Source organism: Hydractinia symbiolongicarpus, chromosome 7 (genome assembly GCF_029227915.1).
Source record: "Hydractinia symbiolongicarpus strain clone_291-10 chromosome 7, HSymV2.1, whole genome shotgun sequence".
Lineage (NCBI taxonomy): Eukaryota > Metazoa > Cnidaria > Hydrozoa > Anthoathecata > Hydractiniidae > Hydractinia > Hydractinia symbiolongicarpus.
The window spans coordinates 15,792,511-15,813,235 of NC_079881.1; the positions used below are offsets into that span (position 1 = coordinate 15,792,511).

The 20,725-nt window shown below is 34.7% G+C and overlaps 3 protein-coding genes across 5 annotated transcripts; all 3 read right to left on the bottom strand.

The window, feature by feature from the left end:
* Positions 1-1,076: 1,076 nt before the first annotated feature.
* On the bottom strand, positions 1,077-3,235 carry LOC130649272 (uncharacterized). Of its 3 annotated transcripts, XM_057455525.1 has the most exons (6): positions 3,089-3,235; positions 2,885-2,992; positions 2,427-2,653; positions 2,035-2,086; positions 1,328-1,554; positions 1,077-1,228 (listed from the first exon to the last, which is right to left on the bottom strand). In XM_057455525.1, the coding sequence occupies exons 2-6, from the start codon at positions 2,901-2,903 to the stop codon at positions 1,211-1,213; spliced, it is 543 nt and encodes a 180-aa protein (XP_057311508.1). In that variant the 5' UTR covers positions 2,904-2,992; positions 3,089-3,235; the 3' UTR covers positions 1,077-1,210. The 3 variants fall into 3 exon arrangements, with proteins under 3 accessions (XP_057311508.1, XP_057311507.1, XP_057311506.1); XM_057455524.1 differs by having other exon boundaries at positions 1,328-1,551; positions 2,885-3,235; XM_057455523.1 differs by having other exon boundaries at positions 2,885-3,235.
* Positions 3,236-6,350: 3,115 nt separating this feature from the next.
* LOC130648694 (uncharacterized) lies at positions 6,351-8,191 on the bottom strand. Its single transcript, XM_057454754.1, has 3 exons — positions 7,319-8,191; positions 6,625-6,851; positions 6,351-6,526 (listed from the first exon to the last, which is right to left on the bottom strand). The coding sequence occupies exons 1-3, from the start codon at positions 7,494-7,496 to the stop codon at positions 6,509-6,511; spliced, it is 423 nt and encodes a 140-aa protein (XP_057310737.1). The 5' UTR covers positions 7,497-8,191; the 3' UTR covers positions 6,351-6,508.
* A 2,428-nt stretch (positions 8,192-10,619) lies between these two features.
* On the bottom strand, positions 10,620-20,473 carry LOC130648691 (uncharacterized). Its single transcript, XM_057454750.1, has 6 exons — positions 20,332-20,473; positions 18,296-18,366; positions 17,863-17,926; positions 14,308-14,471; positions 12,627-12,741; positions 10,620-11,057 (listed from the first exon to the last, which is right to left on the bottom strand). Exons 1-6 carry the CDS (start codon positions 20,437-20,439, stop codon positions 10,857-10,859), a joined length of 723 nt encoding a protein of 240 aa, XP_057310733.1. The 5' UTR covers positions 20,440-20,473; the 3' UTR covers positions 10,620-10,856.
* Positions 20,474-20,725: the final 252 nt, after the last annotated feature.

Here is a 20,725-nt window from a genome sequence, read left to right on the forward strand (position 1 = left end):
GTTCTCAGGGGACTTTGATATAAACGAGTAACGAGGCTGGTGCTTTTATTTTACATGTCTACAACTTCACCTCCACCCCATCTTGTATATTTTTGACATCTATACTTTGATACAACATGGCATGGCAACGAGGTTCATATGTTCTTTTAAAAAGTTGAATGTTGTGTTGATAGTTTCCAAATTTTCTTGCTTGATTTTCTTTCCTAAACACGTCGATAAATCTTAGTGCCAGATCTCGTAATGCTCGTTTCACGTTTTTTATGCGATAGGATCGCTTTTATCTACCTATGTAAATACCTTGCCTTTTCTATGGAAGTACTGAGAACAGCTCCGTCCCCAAGGCTATTTTACTCCTCTGATACTCTCGATCAACGGCGCTGCGCCTATTGACAAGTCTCGCCGTCCGATTACAACAGGAGACAACTGGCCCTTAGATCGAGACTGGAATTGGGGTGTGGCAGGCTTACAATAATGCGAAGCTTTGTCACCAGCATTGTCATAGTTGTAGAATATTCCTAGCTACATTCCAAGAAATGTTAAGTTTTAAATCTAAACACTTACAACAAACGCCACTTTACTTATGCTTCTTATGACAAGTCTGACAAGAGAACAGAAAATCTGTTACGCAAATCAAAGCGTTCACTATGTTTTATTGTTATCCCTACTTATTTTTTACTGCACTCTCTCGCGAATAGACTTGTCGATGTTTTAGTTGTCCACACCTCTGCTTTGAAATTTTGGCCATATCCATAAGTAGAAAGAACTAAAGATACTGCGTTGGAAGTAGGAAGGAACCAGACACATTTTCCGTAAAGACAGAGTAGCAAGCTTATTCCTTAACTAAAGCGAGTTTCTGTTTACAGACTTCTGGACCTATGCTCAGAAATAGGTATATATGTTCAAAACCAAAAACATGTTTGCGTGGCAAATAGAGAAATTCCTATTACGTGCGTATGTTTTTTCTTGCTATTTTTGCCAGTATAGTTTTAAAATCACAAGTCGGATTCGTACAACTATTTTGCCAACACACAATCTGAACCATGGGAGGGGGCCTGGAGACAAGAGAGTTTGGAAAATAAATAAAAATTTAAAGAAACTTTTAACTAAGATACAATACATCTATACATTAAAAAATCTCCCTGCACGCGTGTCGTGTTCAAAAGAGATAGCTGGAAGCAATGGAGATAGAGATCCAAAGGCTTCATTGTTTTTAATTTAATCCACTCTCCTAAAACGTGAACAAAATTTTCTCATCTTACTACAAGCCACGAAAAATATAATAAAAAAAAAAGTAAGAAAAAAAAAACATAATCTAGAAATAGCTTACCGTGCAGTCGGGCCATGGAATTGGTTTGCCTTTCGGTAAGGTTGACCACTTTCTAATATCTTTATTGCATTTATACACAAAAGCGGTGTCGGTGCCGTGTTGAAAACCCGGATTACACTGCACCAAACACAATGAACCCCCACATCTTACAACTCCATTTCTCGGCGATGGTATTCTTGGACATTTAGAATTTTCGGGGATTCCTTGAGGTGCAGCAAGAAGCCCTTCTAAAATATTTAATTTTTATTTTTCAAGCGGTCACTTTGGAACCAGAAAGTTGAAATTACTTAGGCTGGAATTACACTATGTCTACAAACTTAGTTTGCATCTTGGAGGTTACATCAAGTATTTTTATTTATTCATTTTTTAATAAAATTATCTTTTAGTACAGAAATAGGAAAGCTGAACAAAAAATACATTGCTTTGATTGGCTATCTGGTAATTATTCTTTTATTTTTAAATCTTTTTCGTTCCGTTCCTGTTTAAAAGAAAAATTGAAATGATTTCAACTTTTAGTATGGATCGGTCAGAACATAAATTTGTATCAACAATTAGATTTTAGAATATTTCCTTTTGTTCCGTTCATACTTGAGTGGAGTTTCACATTAAAGCTGATGCTATTTGAATACGATGAAAGGTTTTAGATATAGCTATACAATGACGTATAAGGTGTATATAGAGGAATAAACGAGTATACAATGCTTTACCGCTTAAGCCATTGTCCGTCCTCTTTGATTTGGACAGTTCTGTTGATGACATCTGAAAGTAGTAAACGCAAAACAATTATGTTAGCATGGAGCAGCTACATATGCCACTAACAATGACACTAAGGATTCTTATGATTGTTTTTTTTGTTGTTTTTATTTTCTTAACTTCGAGTGGACGAGATGACAAAAGCATGCAGGGTAGGGTTCAATTTTTGAAAGATGGCGTGTACCTACCAACCTCGTCCCCAGGGTCTTGTGGCCCCTGAGCCGTTGCCGCTATCAACTTCATGGACAGGACAAAATGCCTTGGGAACGAGGTTGGGTACCTACTTTAGATCTGAAGTGCCTAACAAAAATACATATAACAGTATACCTAAAAATTACAAATATACCTTGCAATTAGGCCATGGAATAGGTTTTCCTTTTGGTATGGTTGACCATTCTCCGATTTCACCGCTGCAGTTATACACAAAGGCATGATCGATATCATGTTTAAAACCTGGGTTACACTGCACTAAGCATAACGAGCCTCCACATTTTACGACGCCATTTCTCGGTGACGGTATTCTTGGACATTTAAAAGATTTTGGAATTCCAGAAGGTAAATTTGGTAGATCTCCTATAAAATTTTTATTAAGTACATTAGCTTCCCAAGTACTGTAAAATGATAGGTCGAGTGGGACTTGCATCAATTGTTCTATCGAATGCGCTATCGCCGGTTAAGCAATTACCTGACGAGCGAGATTAGACTTAATTTCAATAGGAAGTAGTATACACAGTAAAGAGAGAAGCCTTTATTCTCCTACAAGCTAGGTTCTTAGAAAAATAAGAATGTGTAACAAAAACATACCGCCCAAGTTATAGTTCATTCTCTTTATTTCGTGGAAATTTTTGACGTCTCGATTTAAAATTCTCGTCGCAGCTTCAATCTCATTCGCAAGTTCTTTCAAAGTATATCCTACAGCACAATATTGCAGCAGAAAAAATAAACACACACCTACGAACACGTCAACAGGTTTACTATACATCTTTGTTAAGTTTGTTATTGTCTTACTTCAGTTGTTGAAAATATGTGCTTCTTTACAATTTCTTTTCTCTTTTATGCAGCGTTCAACTGTTCCAACTGGTTAAAATGGTAAACATTGCAAATTGCTTGGAAAATCCCCAACAGGAAATTCTTTCCACACGAAACAAGCAAAAATATAGCTTATCTTTTCTTTCAAAGAAGATGTATTATTTTTTCTTTATATGCTCTTGTCTACCATTTTTAAAAGCGACGCATGAGCGACGTGAAAGAGATCGTAATCACAACCGATAGTTACTAACGGCAAATTGCGTATTTTAAGATGTACGTCGTTAACAGATAAAAATAATGAAACTGATCTCCTGCTAGGAAGCATTTAATAAGATAAGTAAAAAAAATGTAAATAATAAACTAAGAATAGAACGAATAATAAAGAAATAGAATATATATTTATAAATGTAAAAAGATAAAATATTCGTTTTTCGAAGCGGGTGGCCAAAAAGCCTACCTAGGATCCCCCAATAGGGCGTCCTTCCTTGTCCCATAATAGGACGCCATTATTCATCCTGCAACAAAGCCTTCTTATTTATCCCGCGATAAGTCGCCATTGTTTACCCCTTACTGTAGAGCATATTGGTTTTGGTAATATTCTCTTTTCCCACAAAACCTACAAATTTGAAAGCGAGAAATTGAAATTTATTTCAACACGGTAGGACTATATTAGCCCGTCTATAATACGACCTACTTCACGTAGAGTCTTGATGGTCAATTAAAGAATCACAGCAAATGCGGGAAATCCGACAAATGGTAAATTCCCGAAAAAATATTCTCTAGATTTTCTAGCTTTATTTTGAACTCTCCGCCCTATCCGTAAACTAAATTTGTTACTTCATGCTAACGGGAAACATTTTAAGGCAAAATGCGGCTAACTTCAACAGCGTCTACCTTCTTTTTTTTACTTGCTGTTTACCGCCTATGGTGTATATCTTACACGAAAGTGAAGCTATAAGGAAAAGTTTATGTTCAATGAGAACATGAACAACATCATCCTAAATCATCTTGGACTTCTGTTTATATCCAAATATAACTGAAAACGCACAGAAAATACCTTGCAAGTATTAAATATATATAATTTACTCCATATAAGAACTTTTTATTGAGACAAAAGCAGTTTTTTCCTCATTTTACGAATATGGACAAAAGTGTCAAACAGTCATTGCACACACGTAGGTCAGGCAGACAGTGTTGAAAAGTTGCTAGTCACATTCTCTAGCACGCCCGCACACCGAAAATCAACGCCGGGAAGGCCAACGAAGGCCTATGCTGACGTTAGCAACAATGAACAACAATTAGTACATTTTAATCGTTTTGACTTTTTAGCTTAAGATCCTAAGTCCGCTCTGAGCATTGCAAAGTGAATTTTGACAAGTTCAAAATGTGCTAGTCTAATATAAAAGCAGCTCACGCAATTACTTGTGATGATGAACATCGATTAGTTGTCTTGTCTCGACATATTTTGACCAAAATTAAAGCTGTTTCCCTTAATTTTACACAGAACATACCAAATCAAAAATTTTCTCTATTGCTCCATGATTGTTGCAAAAAAGTGGTTGTAATTTTTTGCACCTGGACCTTCTAAGTGATCTGGTTATTACACAATGTTATTGAGAATGTGCGAGGATAGAGATTAAAATACATGACGGAGATCTTTCTTAAGCCGTTTCGTAGCCTCTTGAAACATTGGGAGATAAAGTTTTTCGTGGTATTCCATAATCTATCTACAAGTTTATTATCTTGAATTCAGTTTTCATAGCTGCCGCTATTATTATTGGTTTTCTAAGAGAAGTCATACAATGAAGTCCAAAGGAGAACAGTAAAACATTAGAAAGTGTGTTACATAACAAGATATTTTCTTTGGATTTAACTAATTAATCATTTCTTTCCCACATCGTATATAGACTCATACTTTCTTTAGATCCAACTAATTTAATCATTAGACAACAACACAGTAAAAAAACCCAATATACTCCAGAGAGGTTGTTGTGTGACTTCATATTGATATTTTGCAATTTATGCGAATTTGAAACACCCACACATGGCCAGTTTTTGTGCATATAACTACACAAATTAAAACACCAATAATAAACTTAATGTTGTCTTAAATAAGAACTATCAGATAAACTCATAAAAAGCATTATATTTTTCACATAACATATCAAAAGCTCGTCTTTATACTAAAACTTCTACGATCAAGAATGCAAAAAAAATATGTTGACAAATTAGAAGTCGTCAACTGTTCATTTACAACCCATATCCCATTGTTACTACGTTTATTTAAAGTTCCAATAGATGAATAAAGTGCTGTAACTTAGATAGCTAGGCTGTAAATTATTCTTGGTTGAGAGAAAGTTACATTACATCAGATGTTAGGCAAAAATTACTGGACCAAGCAGCAATACCCGCATACGTTACTATTAAATTTAAAAACAAGAAAAAATTGAATGGGGCTTTATATTTTTGTTTGTTCTCCTTCCTTATCCTCCCAGGGCTCAACAAAATCTTAAATTTCTAAGTACCGAGTACTTCTTTCTTATATATTTATTCGTATAAAGAATGTGTTTAAATTCTCCCAACTTGCTATGTTATATAAAGTTACAATTTTCAATTTGTCAATGTGGTTCGCTCTCTTAATAAAATATTTTGTCTACCGATGGCACAAAATTTTACCTCTCCTGATTACATCGATTGTAATGAGACATCCTTCTCAAGTCACGAATGTTTCACAACCCCGCTACAGGGCCTTGTTTCTCAGATCAAGAAGTACAAGGTTAAACCTCCTATGTTAATCATATTCTACCCCATAAGTTGGCTAGATCAAAGTTATTTAACATTTTTCTTTTTCCGACCTAGTTCCCTTTTTTTTGTTTTTTGATAATTTGGGTCGGTATAAAATGCAAGAGAGCCAACCTGGTTAACCTTGTTCCCAGAGCTTTTTGTTTATCTGACAACGGCACGGCTAGGTAAGGATCTGGGGCGCGAGACCGATATTTGCTCAAACAGACATAACTGTTTTTCCCTACTTAAACACTAATTAACAAAACTCTGAAACTTGATGTTTAGAGCTAGGTTACCTTGAAATTCCTGTTTTAAAATTTTAGGTTGCCTCGTCAACCATTTTTAGTTGCTGTAGTGACTAAATAAATGAACCACGTGAAGTATAAAAAGATTCTAGATTCTAGTTAGCCACTAGATAACTTTGGTTATAAGGGAGGGGACAAGAATATAAAATACGCAAGTTTAAAGAAATATTTATCACGATAAAATAATTATATTAAAAAAATTTAGCTTCTTTGAATTTCTACCATAAACACACTTTCTCGCTTCTCGGGTCGTGCCAACATTAGGAAACGAAGATGAATGAAAAGCAGCAGATATGGAGATCCGAACACTTCAGTATATTTCACTCTCCTAAAAATACAAATAAAATTCGCTCGTTACATAAGGAGTATAGCCGCAAATGCATTACAAAATATATGCTGAGATTGCGGAAACTAAAAATAACATACCCTGCACTCAGGCCATGGAATTGGCTTTCCCTTCGGTATGGTTGACCATTCTCCAGTTTCTCGGCTGCACTTATACACAAACGCAGTATTAGAATCTTGTTGAAAGCCTGGGTTACACTCCACCAAACATAACGAGCCTCCGCATCTTACGACGCCATTTCTCGGTGACGGTATTCTTGGACATTTAAAAGTTTTTGGAATTCCAGGAGGTAAAGTTGGTAGAATTCCTAAAGTATCAAAAATTGGAAAATTTAGTAAGGGACAATGAATTATAGAAAAAGGAAAGTGAATACATGTTTCTTTAATAAAAACGTCTAAATTTCAGTTTAGGCTGGATGTGCTAATTTTCATACACTTTTTCAGCCCAAAGCTGTTATTTGTTTTTTTTCCAAAAATAGGGAAATATACTGTCAGAATTATGGATGATGAAGAATACTTTCAGGATTAAAAGACATTGACGATGTTACATTATTGAAAAAACCTAAGTCATCCACAGTAGTACCAAGGAAAAAAACTGCTCTAACATAACGTTTTGTAGTTCTATAGTCACATCATCTATGAAGGAATTTAGGTTAAGCACGTCCGTAATAACTTCTTAATGTTTGACAAGATCTCGGCCTTAATGCTCCTAAAAGCTAAGTTCTTCGAAAAAAAAGAATGTGTAACAAAATAAGAATGTTTTACAAAAACATACCACTATATTCACTGTTTGTTCTCTTCACTTCGTGAAAATTTTCAACGTCTCGATTTAAAAATTTCGTCGCTACTTCAATTTCATTCGCAAGTTCTTTCAAAGTATATCCTACAGCACAACATTGCAGCACAAAAAATACACACACACCTACGAACATGTCAACAGGTTTACGATACATCTTTGTTAAGTTTGTTATTGTCGTACAGTTGTTGAAAATATTTATGTGCTTTCTTCAAAATTTCTTCTCTCTTTTATGCAGTGTCTGCTCCAACTGGTTAAGATGGTAAACATTGCAAATGTTTTACGTACATCCCCACAGGAAACTTTTCCCACTACAGGTCCTTCAAAACAAAGCAAAAAAGAGCTTATCATTTCTTTCAATGATAATAAAAGATTTTTTATTTTTTTTTACTTGCGCTAATGATTTTTATTTAGTTATTCAAGTCTGCCATTTTTAAAAGAGACGCGTGCGCGATGTAAAAGAGATTGTTATCACGACCGATAGTTGCTAACGGCTAATTGCGTCATTTGAGAAATACGTCGTCAGTAAGATAGATAAAAACAGCAAAATTGATCTCCAACCAGGTGAAACTAATTAAAGAGAGACAGATATAAACTAAGAATAGAATGAATAGAGAATAGATTAATTAAAATAAAATAAATAGAAACGTATTTAATATAACCAAGCGGGTGGCAAAGAAATCTACACCTCCCATTTCATTTTCGTGCAAGGTGTATTTTTGTGATACGTGTCTTGATAATTTAGTCTAGGATGGATGCTGAATTAGATGCATCATTCACTTAAAATGATGATTTTTTTTCGATGACATCATGGCTCCAGTTTCTTAATTAACTTAGTTCTTAAGTTTTTTTTAATTTAGGAATTTTCGGGGACGCCGATGAGACATTTACAGCATATCTGTTTTAACACAGATACAAGTACAAAAACCATTAAAAGCAATTTTTCTGATTGCAATAAGTCAGATATGAACTGATAAAACTAGTTTAAGCCCAAATTTTTTAACCAGTCTAAAGAAATTGTAAAATACCGGAATGTTCAACTTAAATTATGTTGGTACAAAAGCTTAATCATGATTACGACTACGGTTTAAGTGATAAATTTTTTTTTGTCCTTTATTTATTATGTTATCAATTGAATAATATTTGAGCAAACGCATTTTGCAGAATAAGCAGTGACCAACCAAAAGGGTGCATATATGTTTTATTCTGTAGTGCTACATCCAACATGTTGTATAATACAGAAGTTAGTTTCGACAATTTACTTATTTCCTGGGATAATTATTTTTAGCTCTTAAAGTCACTGGAGATTTGTTTGTACAGCTACATGTCCTAGCTACATGTTGGTGACAATACGCTAGTTGATGTGCTGCAACATTCCATCATTAGGGTTTTTCCTTTACCCTGAGGTATATATATAGTAAGAATTCTGTTTTACTTTCTTGCTAAGAAGAACATCAAGGTAAGTCATTTATGTATTCCATCTTACATATGATGATGACGCTTTGTACAATTAAACTGGTGTAACACAATAGAGTTTGTGGGGAATAAAGCTGTTTTTACTTGTACTATCAGGCTTGGTTTAGTTTGTTTTGGTAGACTAGTTGCGATAGCATGGTTAGTACTCTGAACACAGAAAATTTTTGCCACCTTTTGCCAAATACTTTAATTTCCCAGTGGAAAGAAAAATTATGCTGTGTCCAGACTCTACAGATGCATCAAAAACCAAACACCAAATTTTCTATTTTCCTAACTGTGGTGCAAAGTGCAAAGTTGAACCTGTATTTACATCATTAAATGCTAAAAATACTTATGCTCAAGCTTATATTCTGTTTTGTCTGCAGGGTGTTAATGAAGGATGTGATGATAATTTTAAGGCCAACCATTTTTGTAATTCTAGTTAAAACAATTCAGCTTCCTCTAGTTAAGCCTACTTTAGCATATAGCATACTGTCCATGTCTGGAATAGCTAACATTACGTTATTAGCCATTTCCTAGACATGCTGACGAGCCCTGATATTGGGCGAAACAGTCTTAAAATATTTGAATTTAAACTGTTGTTTTTAATTTTCATACACTTTTTTGAAAGCCTTTAAAAGATGATTTGTTATTTTCGTGTCCATTTAAAACTTTAAAGCAAGAAACGTTTCTAACAAAGCTAATAATTTGGACATTATTTAGGCCGTTTTTAATGCGTAGAGGCTGAAAATAGCGAAAGTTTCCGGGCTGCGCCCCGGCCCCGCCATGCCTTACAGCGCCCCCATGACCCACAGCTGTTTTGGGCGCAGCAAATTGCTGCGCTTTTTTTTCCTTCGCAAAAAATGTGACTGACATGTTAAAAATGTTGGATCCGCCCCTGAACAACAGAAAATCAGTCCAACCAGTTTTAAATAATGTGATAAAACATTTTGATTTTGACTCCTCACTAATAACAGACAAATATGGCTTTCTTGTGTATCCAACAAGCATGACAAGCCACATGTGAGATTTCATTTAAGTATTTGATTTGCAATGTGAGCATACTTTTATGTATTAGCTTCCGTCCAAGTTTACATCCACGTTTTAATTTTTATTGCAAACGCTACGCGTGTAGTTTATGCACTAGATTCGCTTACAACGATTTGTTCTACACACGGGTTAAATATAGTACAAAGACACATTTGTTGTCTATTATTTTCGCCAATATCTTTGCGTGTGTTAGTCGAGTATTCCTAGCGTATATAATTTCGCGATTAGGCTAAAAATTCCTAAACTCGCGTAAAATAGTACCTGCAAAAATGTTATGTAGTAAGGTGTCCTTAAGTGGTTAGAAATTATCCTTTTCATTTCTTTGCTGGTTTCTGCGATGATTTTGCCAGAATTCAAGCAAACAGGCAACACGAAAATAGCAAAAAAAAGCAAGAGACTGTAAAAAGGTTTTTGAAAAGCTTTACTCTTTACTTTGCCCCTATTATGCCCGTACCCAATTTTTCTCTATTAGAAATGTTAATATCCTTTTTTTGTGTGAGGGACGATGCATATTTAAGATTTTATAGGCTATTTCAGGACTTTAAAGGTTTTTCAAGGTTCCATTTTTTTAAAGGCGATGAACTTTCACGTTACGATACGACTTCTTCCGTTCATTTAATGTTGCTAGGTAAAAGCCATAGGTGGGTATGGTGGTCGATGAAAATAAGCGATGACTTTTTTGAATTTTTTGCAATGGTGACGCTACGAACTACACGGGAGGTCTCTTTATTCTACTGGATAAATGAATTAATGTGGTACGAGACATCACGTGACATAACCAGAATGCAACGTAGATTACTAAACAAAAATGCTAAACAGATAAGATTTAAACAGATAAATATTTTCATTTGCAGTCCTTTCAAATTTATATTTCCCAAATGTTATTTTTTTTGTGAGTTAATCTATTTTTAGCATACGGACCAACGACGTGCTATTTTGTTAAATCGCTGAACGGTGCCACTAGTTGAACGAGAATTCTATGGTTGTGAAACATTAAAGTGAAACTCCTTATTTAATGCACATCCATTTGTTCTTTTTCGCGGTTCATATCCTTCTGTACAACTTGTGACTTTTCAGCTAAAATAGATAAGGACGGAGGAACATCTACATGATTTGTACTCTCCTCCGTCTCCTTCTTTTCTTGTTCCATTTTGTAAAACTCCATCTCTCTGTCGTATCGTATTCTATCTTCGTCGAACATATTGTAATACACCTAAATAATTTTAAAAAAGGTCATGCGGGAAAGAAACACTTTCGCGTTATCTGAAATTAGAAATTTTTCTGACTTCTGCGACTTTGCGCTGTGACAGATAAGTGGCCAATGTTGTTAATGATAGAAAAGGGAATAAAGTCATTTCCACACTTTTGCTTTTTAAATACATGCAAATTTTTTTTGTGACTTTTAAGAGAAATTTGGCAAAATTAGCATATGACTGAAAAAAATTTTCTTGGCGTTTTCCCCAAGCTAAACAATGTTTGGGGCGCAGTAAGGAGAATTAGACAGAAGAATTAGAAATATACCAGTAGTTTATTCTTCTGAAAAACTACTTCCTACCCTCATTCCAACAATGGCATACATTTTTTGTAAAGTTGTAAAAAGGTGAGAATATAGTTGAAAAAGTCAGACATGGTGCATGGTTTCCACTAATTTTTAAAATATTTTTGACAACAAAATTCAAGAGAATTGAGGTTTTTTTACATGTCTGTAGAGTTTGATGATAAAATCCAGGATGAGCTTTTAAATTTTTCTACCAAAAAGTAGGAGAAATAAAGGACACGACGTTTTTAAGAAGGATTTACAATTTTGTAACACCCTTTCACGTACCAGCTGGAGTTTAGACGAGTAATATTGAAAAAAAATGCGCCGATAAGGCATATTTTACAGCATATCTGTTTTAAGATACAAGTACAAAAACCATTAAAAGCAATTTTTCTGATTGAAATAAGTCAGATATGAATTGATAAAACTAGTTTAAGCCCAAATATTTTAACCAGTCCAAAGAAATTGTAAAATACCGGAATGTTCAACTTAAATTATGTTGGTACAAAAACTTAATCATGATTACGACTACGGTTTAAGTGATAAAAATTTTGTTTGTCCTTTATTTATTATTTTATCAATTGAATAATATTTGAGCAAACGCATTTTGCAGAATAGGCAGTGACCAATCAAAAGGTTGCATATCTATATGTGTTTTTTTGCTGTAGTGCTAAATCCGATATGTTGTATAATACAGAAGTTAGTTTCGACATTTTACTTATTTCCTGGGATAATTATTTTTAGCTTTAAATTCACTGGAAATTTGTTTGTACAGCTGTACATGTCCTAGCAACATGTTGGTGACAATACGCTGATTAAAGTGCTGCTACATTCCATCATTAGGGTTTTTCCTTTACCCTCAGGTATATATATAGTACGAATTCTGTTTTACTTTCTTGCTAAGAAAAACATCAGAGTAAGTCATTTATTTATTCCATCTTACATATGATGATGACGCTTTGTACAATTAAACTGGTGTAACACAATAGAGTTTGTGGGGAATGAAGCTGTTGTGTTGTTGTTCTACTAGACTTGGTTTAGTTTGTTTTGGTAATCAAACGCAAAACACCTTTTTCCATTTAATTTTCTTTAATCCCCCGCTTTCTCTAGTACAGCTTGCTTGAGCATTTAGCAGACTGTCCATGTCTGAAATAGCTAATATTACGTTATTATGCATTTCCTAGGCATGCTGACAAGCCCTGATATAAAATTGCAGTACAAATTTCAATTTTTTTAACATACCTCTTTGTCAGATTCTTTCATTATATTCCAATTCTTGGAGAGCGTTTTAGTAAGGTCTTGGTTAGACATGTCAGGATGTTCTTGCATCACAATATCTCGCTGCGCTTGACAAAACCTGTAGCAAAATTAAAGACTACACTGAATAAATAAAAAAACACACAATGAAATATTTACAAACGTTTCTTCTAAGAATTTAAGAAAGTTATAAAATCAAATAAACACTTCATTGTAATCTCAAATAAACGCTTCATTGTAAACTCAAACTCAAATAAACGCTTCATTGTAAACTCAAACTCAAATAAACGCTTCGTTGTTAACTCAAAGTGAAATAAACGCTTCATTGTAAACTCAAACTCAAATAAACGCTTCGTTGTAAACTCAAACTCAAATAAATGCTTCGTTGTAAACTCAAAGTGAATAAACGCTTCGTTGTAAACTCAAACTCAAATAAACGCTTGGTTGTAAGCTCCAAGTGAAATAAAACGCTTCGTTCCAAACTCAAGCGCCCTATTTCAAATCAAATGAGCGCCCTGTTTCAGCATTTCGAATGACAACCATACTTCTCTGAAAAGTCTTTGCATAGCACACCCTGCATATTAACGAGAATGAATTCTGTGCAGCATTAAAAGTAGTATGGCAAATGGGTTGTACATACAAAACAGTATGACAACTAAAAACAACCCGTATACGCTGCTTTGTACGTTAGCTTACATTTGTTATGTTAAAAATAGAATGATATTAGCATTTCTAGTACTGACAAAATGCAAACTATAACATGATTACTACGCATTAGAAAGTAACAGAGTTTATGGAACAATGTGACGCTGATTTCATTCACAAGAACGCTTTGTACAAGACTCTTTTTTTAATATTTAAAAAAAAAATGAAAAAAAGATCTTGTTTCTTAGCCAGGACATTTGGCGACAAGAAGTAATCCAATGTTGAAACGCAATCTTGTTGCTTTTTTATTTTGTGTGCACAAAGTCGCATATAAGGACGAAATGCAACAGACGCTATGAATGTGGCATACCAATACCAATTAACCCTTTATACCAATAAATACTAACCATGATGAAGGCAGATTACAAAATAAAAAATTGGAAATATTGATAAACAAATGTCAAAAGCTTCCTGTTCTTATGAAGGTATGCGAAAAAAAAAGTGAGATATCATAAAAATGATGGGAAAAATATTTGTCTTGAAGTCTTGAAGAAAAATATTGTCTTTATGTTTTTTGGCGGAGATGGTGCATTCGACTTGTAAACATATTGTTTCAGGTTCACGTCGCCACTTTGGCGCACTTTAAATCTACTTGTCAGCCAAGATGGTGCCATCTGCTAATTGGCTTGTGTGGCAGACAAGCAAGTTAGAGCAATGCTATACGTATCTCTAGCGGTAATGTAACATAGTTACAGTCGGAGAGAAGAAAAAGTCAGTCATTAAAATGGAATCCCCAAGGACGTTAAAACTTTCTGTTACTTACTACTTACTTACTCATGTTTAGACTTCCTGAATGCAGAAAAACCACAGAAACTGACTTCCACTTTTAATAAGATAAATTTTGTAAGCCTATCTCACTGTCAAACTTTTAAAAATTTGAACGTCACATCATTGTTGATTAAAGCAGGTCACTGCGAATTCAACAAAAATATAAATACACCCCCAAAACGTTTTTGTTTACCTTAAAAACGCATTTAGTGGTTTCTTCGGGGCTCCATCTTTTTGTGTTTTTCCTGGAGAACAAGATTTCTCTATTTTCTTTGGTTTGATTGCTGCCTGTGTTGGTTTCCTTGAATTTAATTCTGGCTTGTTGTACTGACTGGTTCCTTCAACTAACGTCTCAGTCTAAACATGGTACATGCAACAAAAGTTAACAACTTTGCGGCAACAAGGCACATAAAAAGGCGCAAAAACAGGCACTGTAAAAAATATATATTCAACGGCCTTTTACTGAACTTGTGTTGGATGTGTTGTCTAGCAGTGTGGTATTTTTAGGAGAACAGTTTTTGCGCAGCTATACCATTTAACACATCATAGTTCACATCTAATACAGTAACTCGATACCCACACTTTATACAGTCAACTCTATGCCCACACCAAACCGAATGGTAGATTTGTGGTAGAGCGTTAGCCTACAGTGCGGGAGGTCTTGGGTCTAAACCCCGGCAGAGTCATGCCAGAGACTATAAAAGTGTGAATCTGTCCTTTCTGCTTAGCGCTCAGCACGAGAATAGGATTGATATCTTCGGTTGTTTAGTTGAGTGATTGCTATGCTTGTTTTACTTTAGTAGCTTTAATGGAAGATTTATATGCACTAGGACCTCCTTCGCAGGGACCTCGTTTAAAGCGGTACCAGAGTAATAATAATACATTGAAGTGTATATCGACACCAAATAAGTGAAGTGATGCCCACACCAAATAAGTGAATTGTATGCCACACCAAATAAGTGAAGTGTATGTCCACACCAAATAAGTGAAGTGTATGCCCACACCAAATAAGTGAAGTGTATGCCCACACCAAATAAGTGAAGTGTATGCCCACACCAAATAAGTGAAGTCATGCCCACACCAAGTAAGTGAAGTCTATGCTCACACCAAATAAGTAAAGTGTATGCCCACACAAATACAGTAAAGTCTATGCCCAAAACGAATAAGTGAAGTGTATGCCCACACCAAATAAGTGAAGTGTATGCCCACACCAAATAAGTGAAGTGTATGCCCACACCAAATAAGTGAAGTGTATGCCCACACCAAATAAGTGAAGTGTATGCCCACAACAAATAAGTGAAGTGTATGCCCAAACCAAATAAGTTAAGTCATGCCCACACAAAGTAAGTAAAGTCTATGCTTACACCAAATAAGTGAAGTGTATGCCCACACAAATACAGTGAAGTCTATGCCCAAAACGAATAAGTGAAGTGTATGCCCACACCAAATAAGTGAAGTGTATGCCCACACCAAATAAGTGAGGTGTATGCCCACACCAAATAAGTGAAGTGTATGCCCACACCAAATAAGTGAAGTGTATGCCCACAACAAATAAGTGAAGTGTATGCCCAAACCAAATAAGTTAAGTCATGCCCACACAAAGTAAGTAAAGTCTATGCTTACACCAAATAAGTGAAGTGTATGCCCACACAAATACAGTGAAGTCTATGCCCAAAACGAATAAGTGAAGTGTATGCCCACACCAAATAAGTGAAGTGTATGCCCACACCAAATAAGTGAAGTGTATGCCCACACCAAATAAGTGAAGTCATGCCCACACCAAGTAAGTGAAGTCTATGCTCACACCAAATAAGTAAAGTGTATGCCCACACAAATACAGTGAAGTCTATGCCCAAAACGAATAAGTGAAGTGTATGCCCACACCAAATAAGTGAAGTGTATGCCTACACCAAATAAGTGAAGTGTATGCCCACACCAAATAAGTGAAGTGTATGCCCACACCAAATAAGTGAAGTGTATGCCCACAACAAATAAGTGAAGTGTATGCCCAAACCAAATAAGTTAAGTCATGCCCACACAAAGTAAGTAAAGTCTATGCTTACACCAAATAAGTGAGGTGTATGCCCACACAAATACAGTGAAGTCTATGCCCAAAACGAATAAGTGAAGTGTATGCCCACACCAAATAAGTGAAGTGTATGCCCACACCAAATAAGTGAAGTGTATGCCCACACCAAATAAGTGAAGTGTATGCCCACACCAAATAAGTGAAGTGTATGCCCACAACAAATAAGTGAAGTGTATGCCCAAACCAAATAAGTTAAGTCATGCCCACACAAAGTAAGTAAAGTCTATGCTTACACCAAATAAGTGAAGTGTATGCCCACACAAATACAGTGAAGTCTATGCCCAAAACGAATAAGTGAAGTGTATGCCCACACCAAATAAGTGAAGTGTATGCCCACACCAAATAAGTGAAGTGTATGCCCACACCAAATAAGTGAAGTGTATGCCCACACCAAATAAGTGAAGTGTATGCCCACAACAAATAAGTGAAGTGTATGCCCAAACCAAATAAGTGAAGTCATGCCCACACAAAGTAAGTAAAGTCTATGCTTACACCAAATAAGTGAAGTGTATGCCCACACAAATACAGTGAAGTCTATGCCCACAACGAATAAGTGAAGTGTATGCCCACACCAAATAAGTGAAGTGTATGCCCACACCAAATAAGTGAAGTGTATGCCCACAACAAATAAGTGAAGTGTATGCCCAAACCAAATAAGTTAAGTCATGCCCACACAAAGTAAGTAAAGTCTATGCTTACACCAAATAAGTGAGGTGTATGCCCACACAAATACAGTGAAGTCTATGCCCAAAACGAATAAGTGAAGTGTATGCCCACACCAAATAAGTGAAGTGTATGCCCACACCAAATAAGTGAAGTGTATGCCCACACCAAATAAGTGAAGTGTATGCCCACACCAAATAAGTGAAGTGTATGCCCACAACAAATAAGTGAAGTGTATGCCCAAACCAAATAAGTTAAGTCATGCCCACACAAAGTAAGTAAAGTCTATGCTTACACCAAATAAGTGAAGTGTATGCCCACACAAATACAGTGAAGTCTATGCCCAAAACGAATAAGTGAAGTGTATGCCCACACCAAATAAGTGAAGTGTATGCCCACACCAAATAAGTGAAGTGTATGCCCACACCAAATAAGTGAAGTGTATGCCCACACCAAATAAGTGAAGTGTATGCCCACAACAAATAAGTGAAGTGTATGCCCAAACCAAATAAGTGAAGTCATGCCCACACAAAGTAAGTAAAGTCTATGCTTACACCAAATAAGTGAAGTGTATGCCCACACAAATACAGTGAAGTCTATGCCCACAACGAATAAGTGAAGTGTATGCCCACACCAAATAAGTGAAGTGTATGCCCACACCAAATAAGTGAAGTGTATGCCCACACCAAATAAGTGAAGTCATGCCCACACCAAGTAAGTGAAGTCTATGCTCACACCAAATAGAGTGAGTCCATGCCAAACACATTTCATTCTGTGTTTCTGCTTTTGTTTAATGGGTCAATATCAACTTGATAAAAAAAGATACAAACACATAAACCCAACTCAATCTTTCAAACTCAATGGCAACGACAGGATGTGTCCTCAAAAAAGCAAAACTTAATACATAACGTAATCTCTCCATTTAGATTGTTGATAATGTATCCTTAAAACCAACGAGACAAAGTTTTGTTAAGGTTGTTTACAAAATCAACTTACGTTAGTGAAAAATTTTACTGAACGATAGTCGTCACCATGTTTATCCAACCGTTTCATCAAAAACCTGGCATGATAAACAGTAAAAGGTGACAACTACTTTTCCGCAAAATAACAATAAAAAAACCTTTAGGTAAAAGCAAATTGCATCAAATTTTAAAAGTTCACAAATCCTTTGAATGATTACAAAAAGCCTACTTCTGTAATGGCTTTTTATAACGGTTACATTTGTTATCTTACAGTTAGCAGACAGCGAAATCACAACACTACATTGAAATGCATTAAAATAAGTATCGGAACATTCAACTTTCACAACTACCAATACATAGACCCAGAACTAAATTAATGATAAATTGTATACGCTTATCATGTACATAAAATGACATTCACCAATTTACAAGTACAGATTTTTAGTTCTTAAGAAGTTAAAAGTCACCTTCTTCCCTTGGACAAATGCTTGTACGTTTTTTTCACTTGATAAAGTCTGTTAATAATACGCAGGTTTTGCTAAACAATAAAAAAACTGGTCAAATAGTACACAGTCCATATCTCAGTGCTTTTCTGCAGTGAACAAAACAACAGGTTGATTAGAAATCAGCAAATTTAGAACATATTTATAGTTATGGAAAATAATTTACAATATTGCAATTTTTTTTACAAATAGCAACAAATGTGTTATTCCCTCTCGCATTCCCGATTCTGTGTTGAAAATTCAATAAAATTATGATTTAATATTAATTTTTAATTTCTTCTTGCATTTTCAAGTGTTGAAATGAAAGATTGTTATTTAATTCGGTGTACTATACTTTCTTCACAAACCGTCGACAAAATTTACGAAAGTTCTAATTTACTTTAAATGTTTAATTGAATAGTCCATAGGGTGACTATTGAACATTTGACTTAGTTGTCATTTGTGCGGGTTTTTAAAAAGTCGAAAGTCAGATATTCAGTGTGTAAGTTTTTTAGTTTACATTTAGTAAAATTGGAATTGCATAATAATAATGCTACCTAAGTTTCGAGATCGTCAGTTGATTACTACTACAGTTTTCGGCCCCGTCTAAGTCTGGACTAATCAATATGTCTTTGTGGTAGTGAGTCATACCATAGTAGTATTCTCTTTTAGTTAGTAAAAACATATAAATGCATTACAAAAAGCGTTTTCAACTTACTGTTTCTTTCTTCGTATACTTCTTTCAAATTCAGCAGTTTATTGTTGTATATGTTTAATGATACAAAGGTTAAAATGTATAGAGGTTTTTGAAGTTTGCTGACTACCAAGACTTGATGTTGCTATCACGAGTTTCTTTTTGTGAGTATTTTATATAGCTTAAAGGCCAAAATTACAGGTCGTGCTTCAGTGTTTGGTTAGAAATTTATAACATAAATTTATTGTTGATCCTTATTATAGTAACGAAATTTAGCTATGAAAACTATTTTTATAGAACCGACGGTGCGGATGCAAGCAATATTCGTATAAATTGATTTATTTGTCCTTTAAATGAAAGGGAACAAGTTAGCTTCCAGTACTCTGGAGTCAGACGATGTGTTTTAAGGTAGCCGATAACCTCTTCACAAGTTAAAGGGGCTACGAACCGGTCAAAATGCTCACATTCCGTATATCCCACGCACATATTAAAAATCCGGCAAATGCGTTTTTCACCGCCATCAGTTCGACTTTCGAAAGTCACTAAAGTCGAAAACCAACAGCCATTCCGTAGCCCCTTTAAGTTGGAGACCAATTTAATTTTGTAATAGGTTACTGAGAACCTAGTTACTAGGCTCTAAGTAGCCTTACAACAAACAGAATGAAATTAAAAGGTGCTGATAAATTTATAATATTTACTTCGTGTAAATATAATATCGAACTTTTATGCTAATTAATAGTATCCATCAGTTAGAAAACTCGTCACCAGCCCTCATTTTTGTTCGGGCAATGTTATCTTGAACATTCTTTTGTTTTATAAACTATACAAACGGTTTTGCAGGAAAAATACTGTTTAATAGCTTGTCCTTTGCAATAATATACTAATGTTTATTTATAAGATATTTTAAAGGTACTCCTCCCCTGTGGTGTAGGGACCAATAAATGGTAAGACATTCTAACGTTTACTTGTGTCTTATATTTATAGTTTAGTTGCTTTCGCATCTTTTTCTTTTGTTGCTTTTAATTTTGTTGTGTATTCCTTGTTTCTGTATTTTATTATGTAACACATCTTCCTGTTTTATTCTTATGACATAATTAAAAATTTATACCGGATTAACACCCTCTTAAGGGCAAGTTTCTTTTTAAGGAAGATGTCTGTGGGCAGGTTCAAACATAATACAAAGCCAACATTAATTACGGATTATTTATTTTTTACACAAAATATAAGCAAATTTAGTGAATTTTACATTGCTCGAATCACAATTATCTGTTAACATTTAAAAACAAACATTAGAATTAAAATAATAAGTAACTATGACAATAATTACCTTTTCTACATTTTCAGCCCTTTTTAACAGCAAAGTGTACTTCTTTTTCCAGAATGAACTCGTTGAATCTAACTTTTTATTCAGCAGTGAGTAATCCTCGGTTGACATTTTTTTATTCAATCTAAGCAAAAAGAAAGCAGATGGATTTTTGATGACTTGATAAAATTGAAGACAAAGCTAAAAGTACCAGACATAAAAATAATATTAGACTGTTAATAAAGGTGTCAAAAATGCATTGAACAAAAAGGACTAATGTTTTAATTTTTTTCAACTTTGTCATAAATTCAACAAGTTCCAGCAAAGAATTAGAGAAAATGATGCTTTTCAGTACTAAACATTAGCTAGTAGAGTAAAAAAGGATGTTATAAGGTTCTGTCTTCTCGTAGAGTAAAAA

Coding starts and splice junctions, on each gene's coding strand:
- LOC130649272 (XM_057455523.1), bottom strand. CDS start 3,062: ATGTATAGTAAACCTGTTGACGTGTTCGTAGGTGTGTGTTTATTTTTT. Junction 2,654..2,884: donor AATGAACTATAACTTGGGCG/GTATGTTTTTGT, acceptor AAAATTTTATAG/GAGATCTACCAAATTTACCT. Junction 2,087..2,426: donor TTCCATGGCCTAATTGCAAG/GTATATTTGTAA, acceptor TACTACTTTCAG/ATGTCATCAACAGAACTGTC.
- LOC130648694 (XM_057454754.1), bottom strand. CDS start 7,496: ATGTATCGTAAACCTGTTGACATGTTCGTAGGTGTGTGTGTATTTTTT. Junction 6,852..7,318: donor AACAAACAGTGAATATAGTG/GTATGTTTTTGT, acceptor TTGATACTTTAG/GAATTCTACCAACTTTACCT.
- LOC130648691 (XM_057454750.1), bottom strand. CDS start 20,439: ATGTCAACCGAGGATTACTCACTGCTGAATAAAAAGTTAGATTCAACG. Junction 14,472..17,862: donor CAGTAAAATTTTTCACTAAC/GTAAGTTGATTT, acceptor TACCATGTTTAG/ACTGAGACGTTAGTTGAAGG. Junction 12,742..14,307: donor CCACTAAATGCGTTTTTAAG/GTAAACAAAAAC, acceptor ATTTTGCTACAG/GTTTTGTCAAGCGCAGCGAG.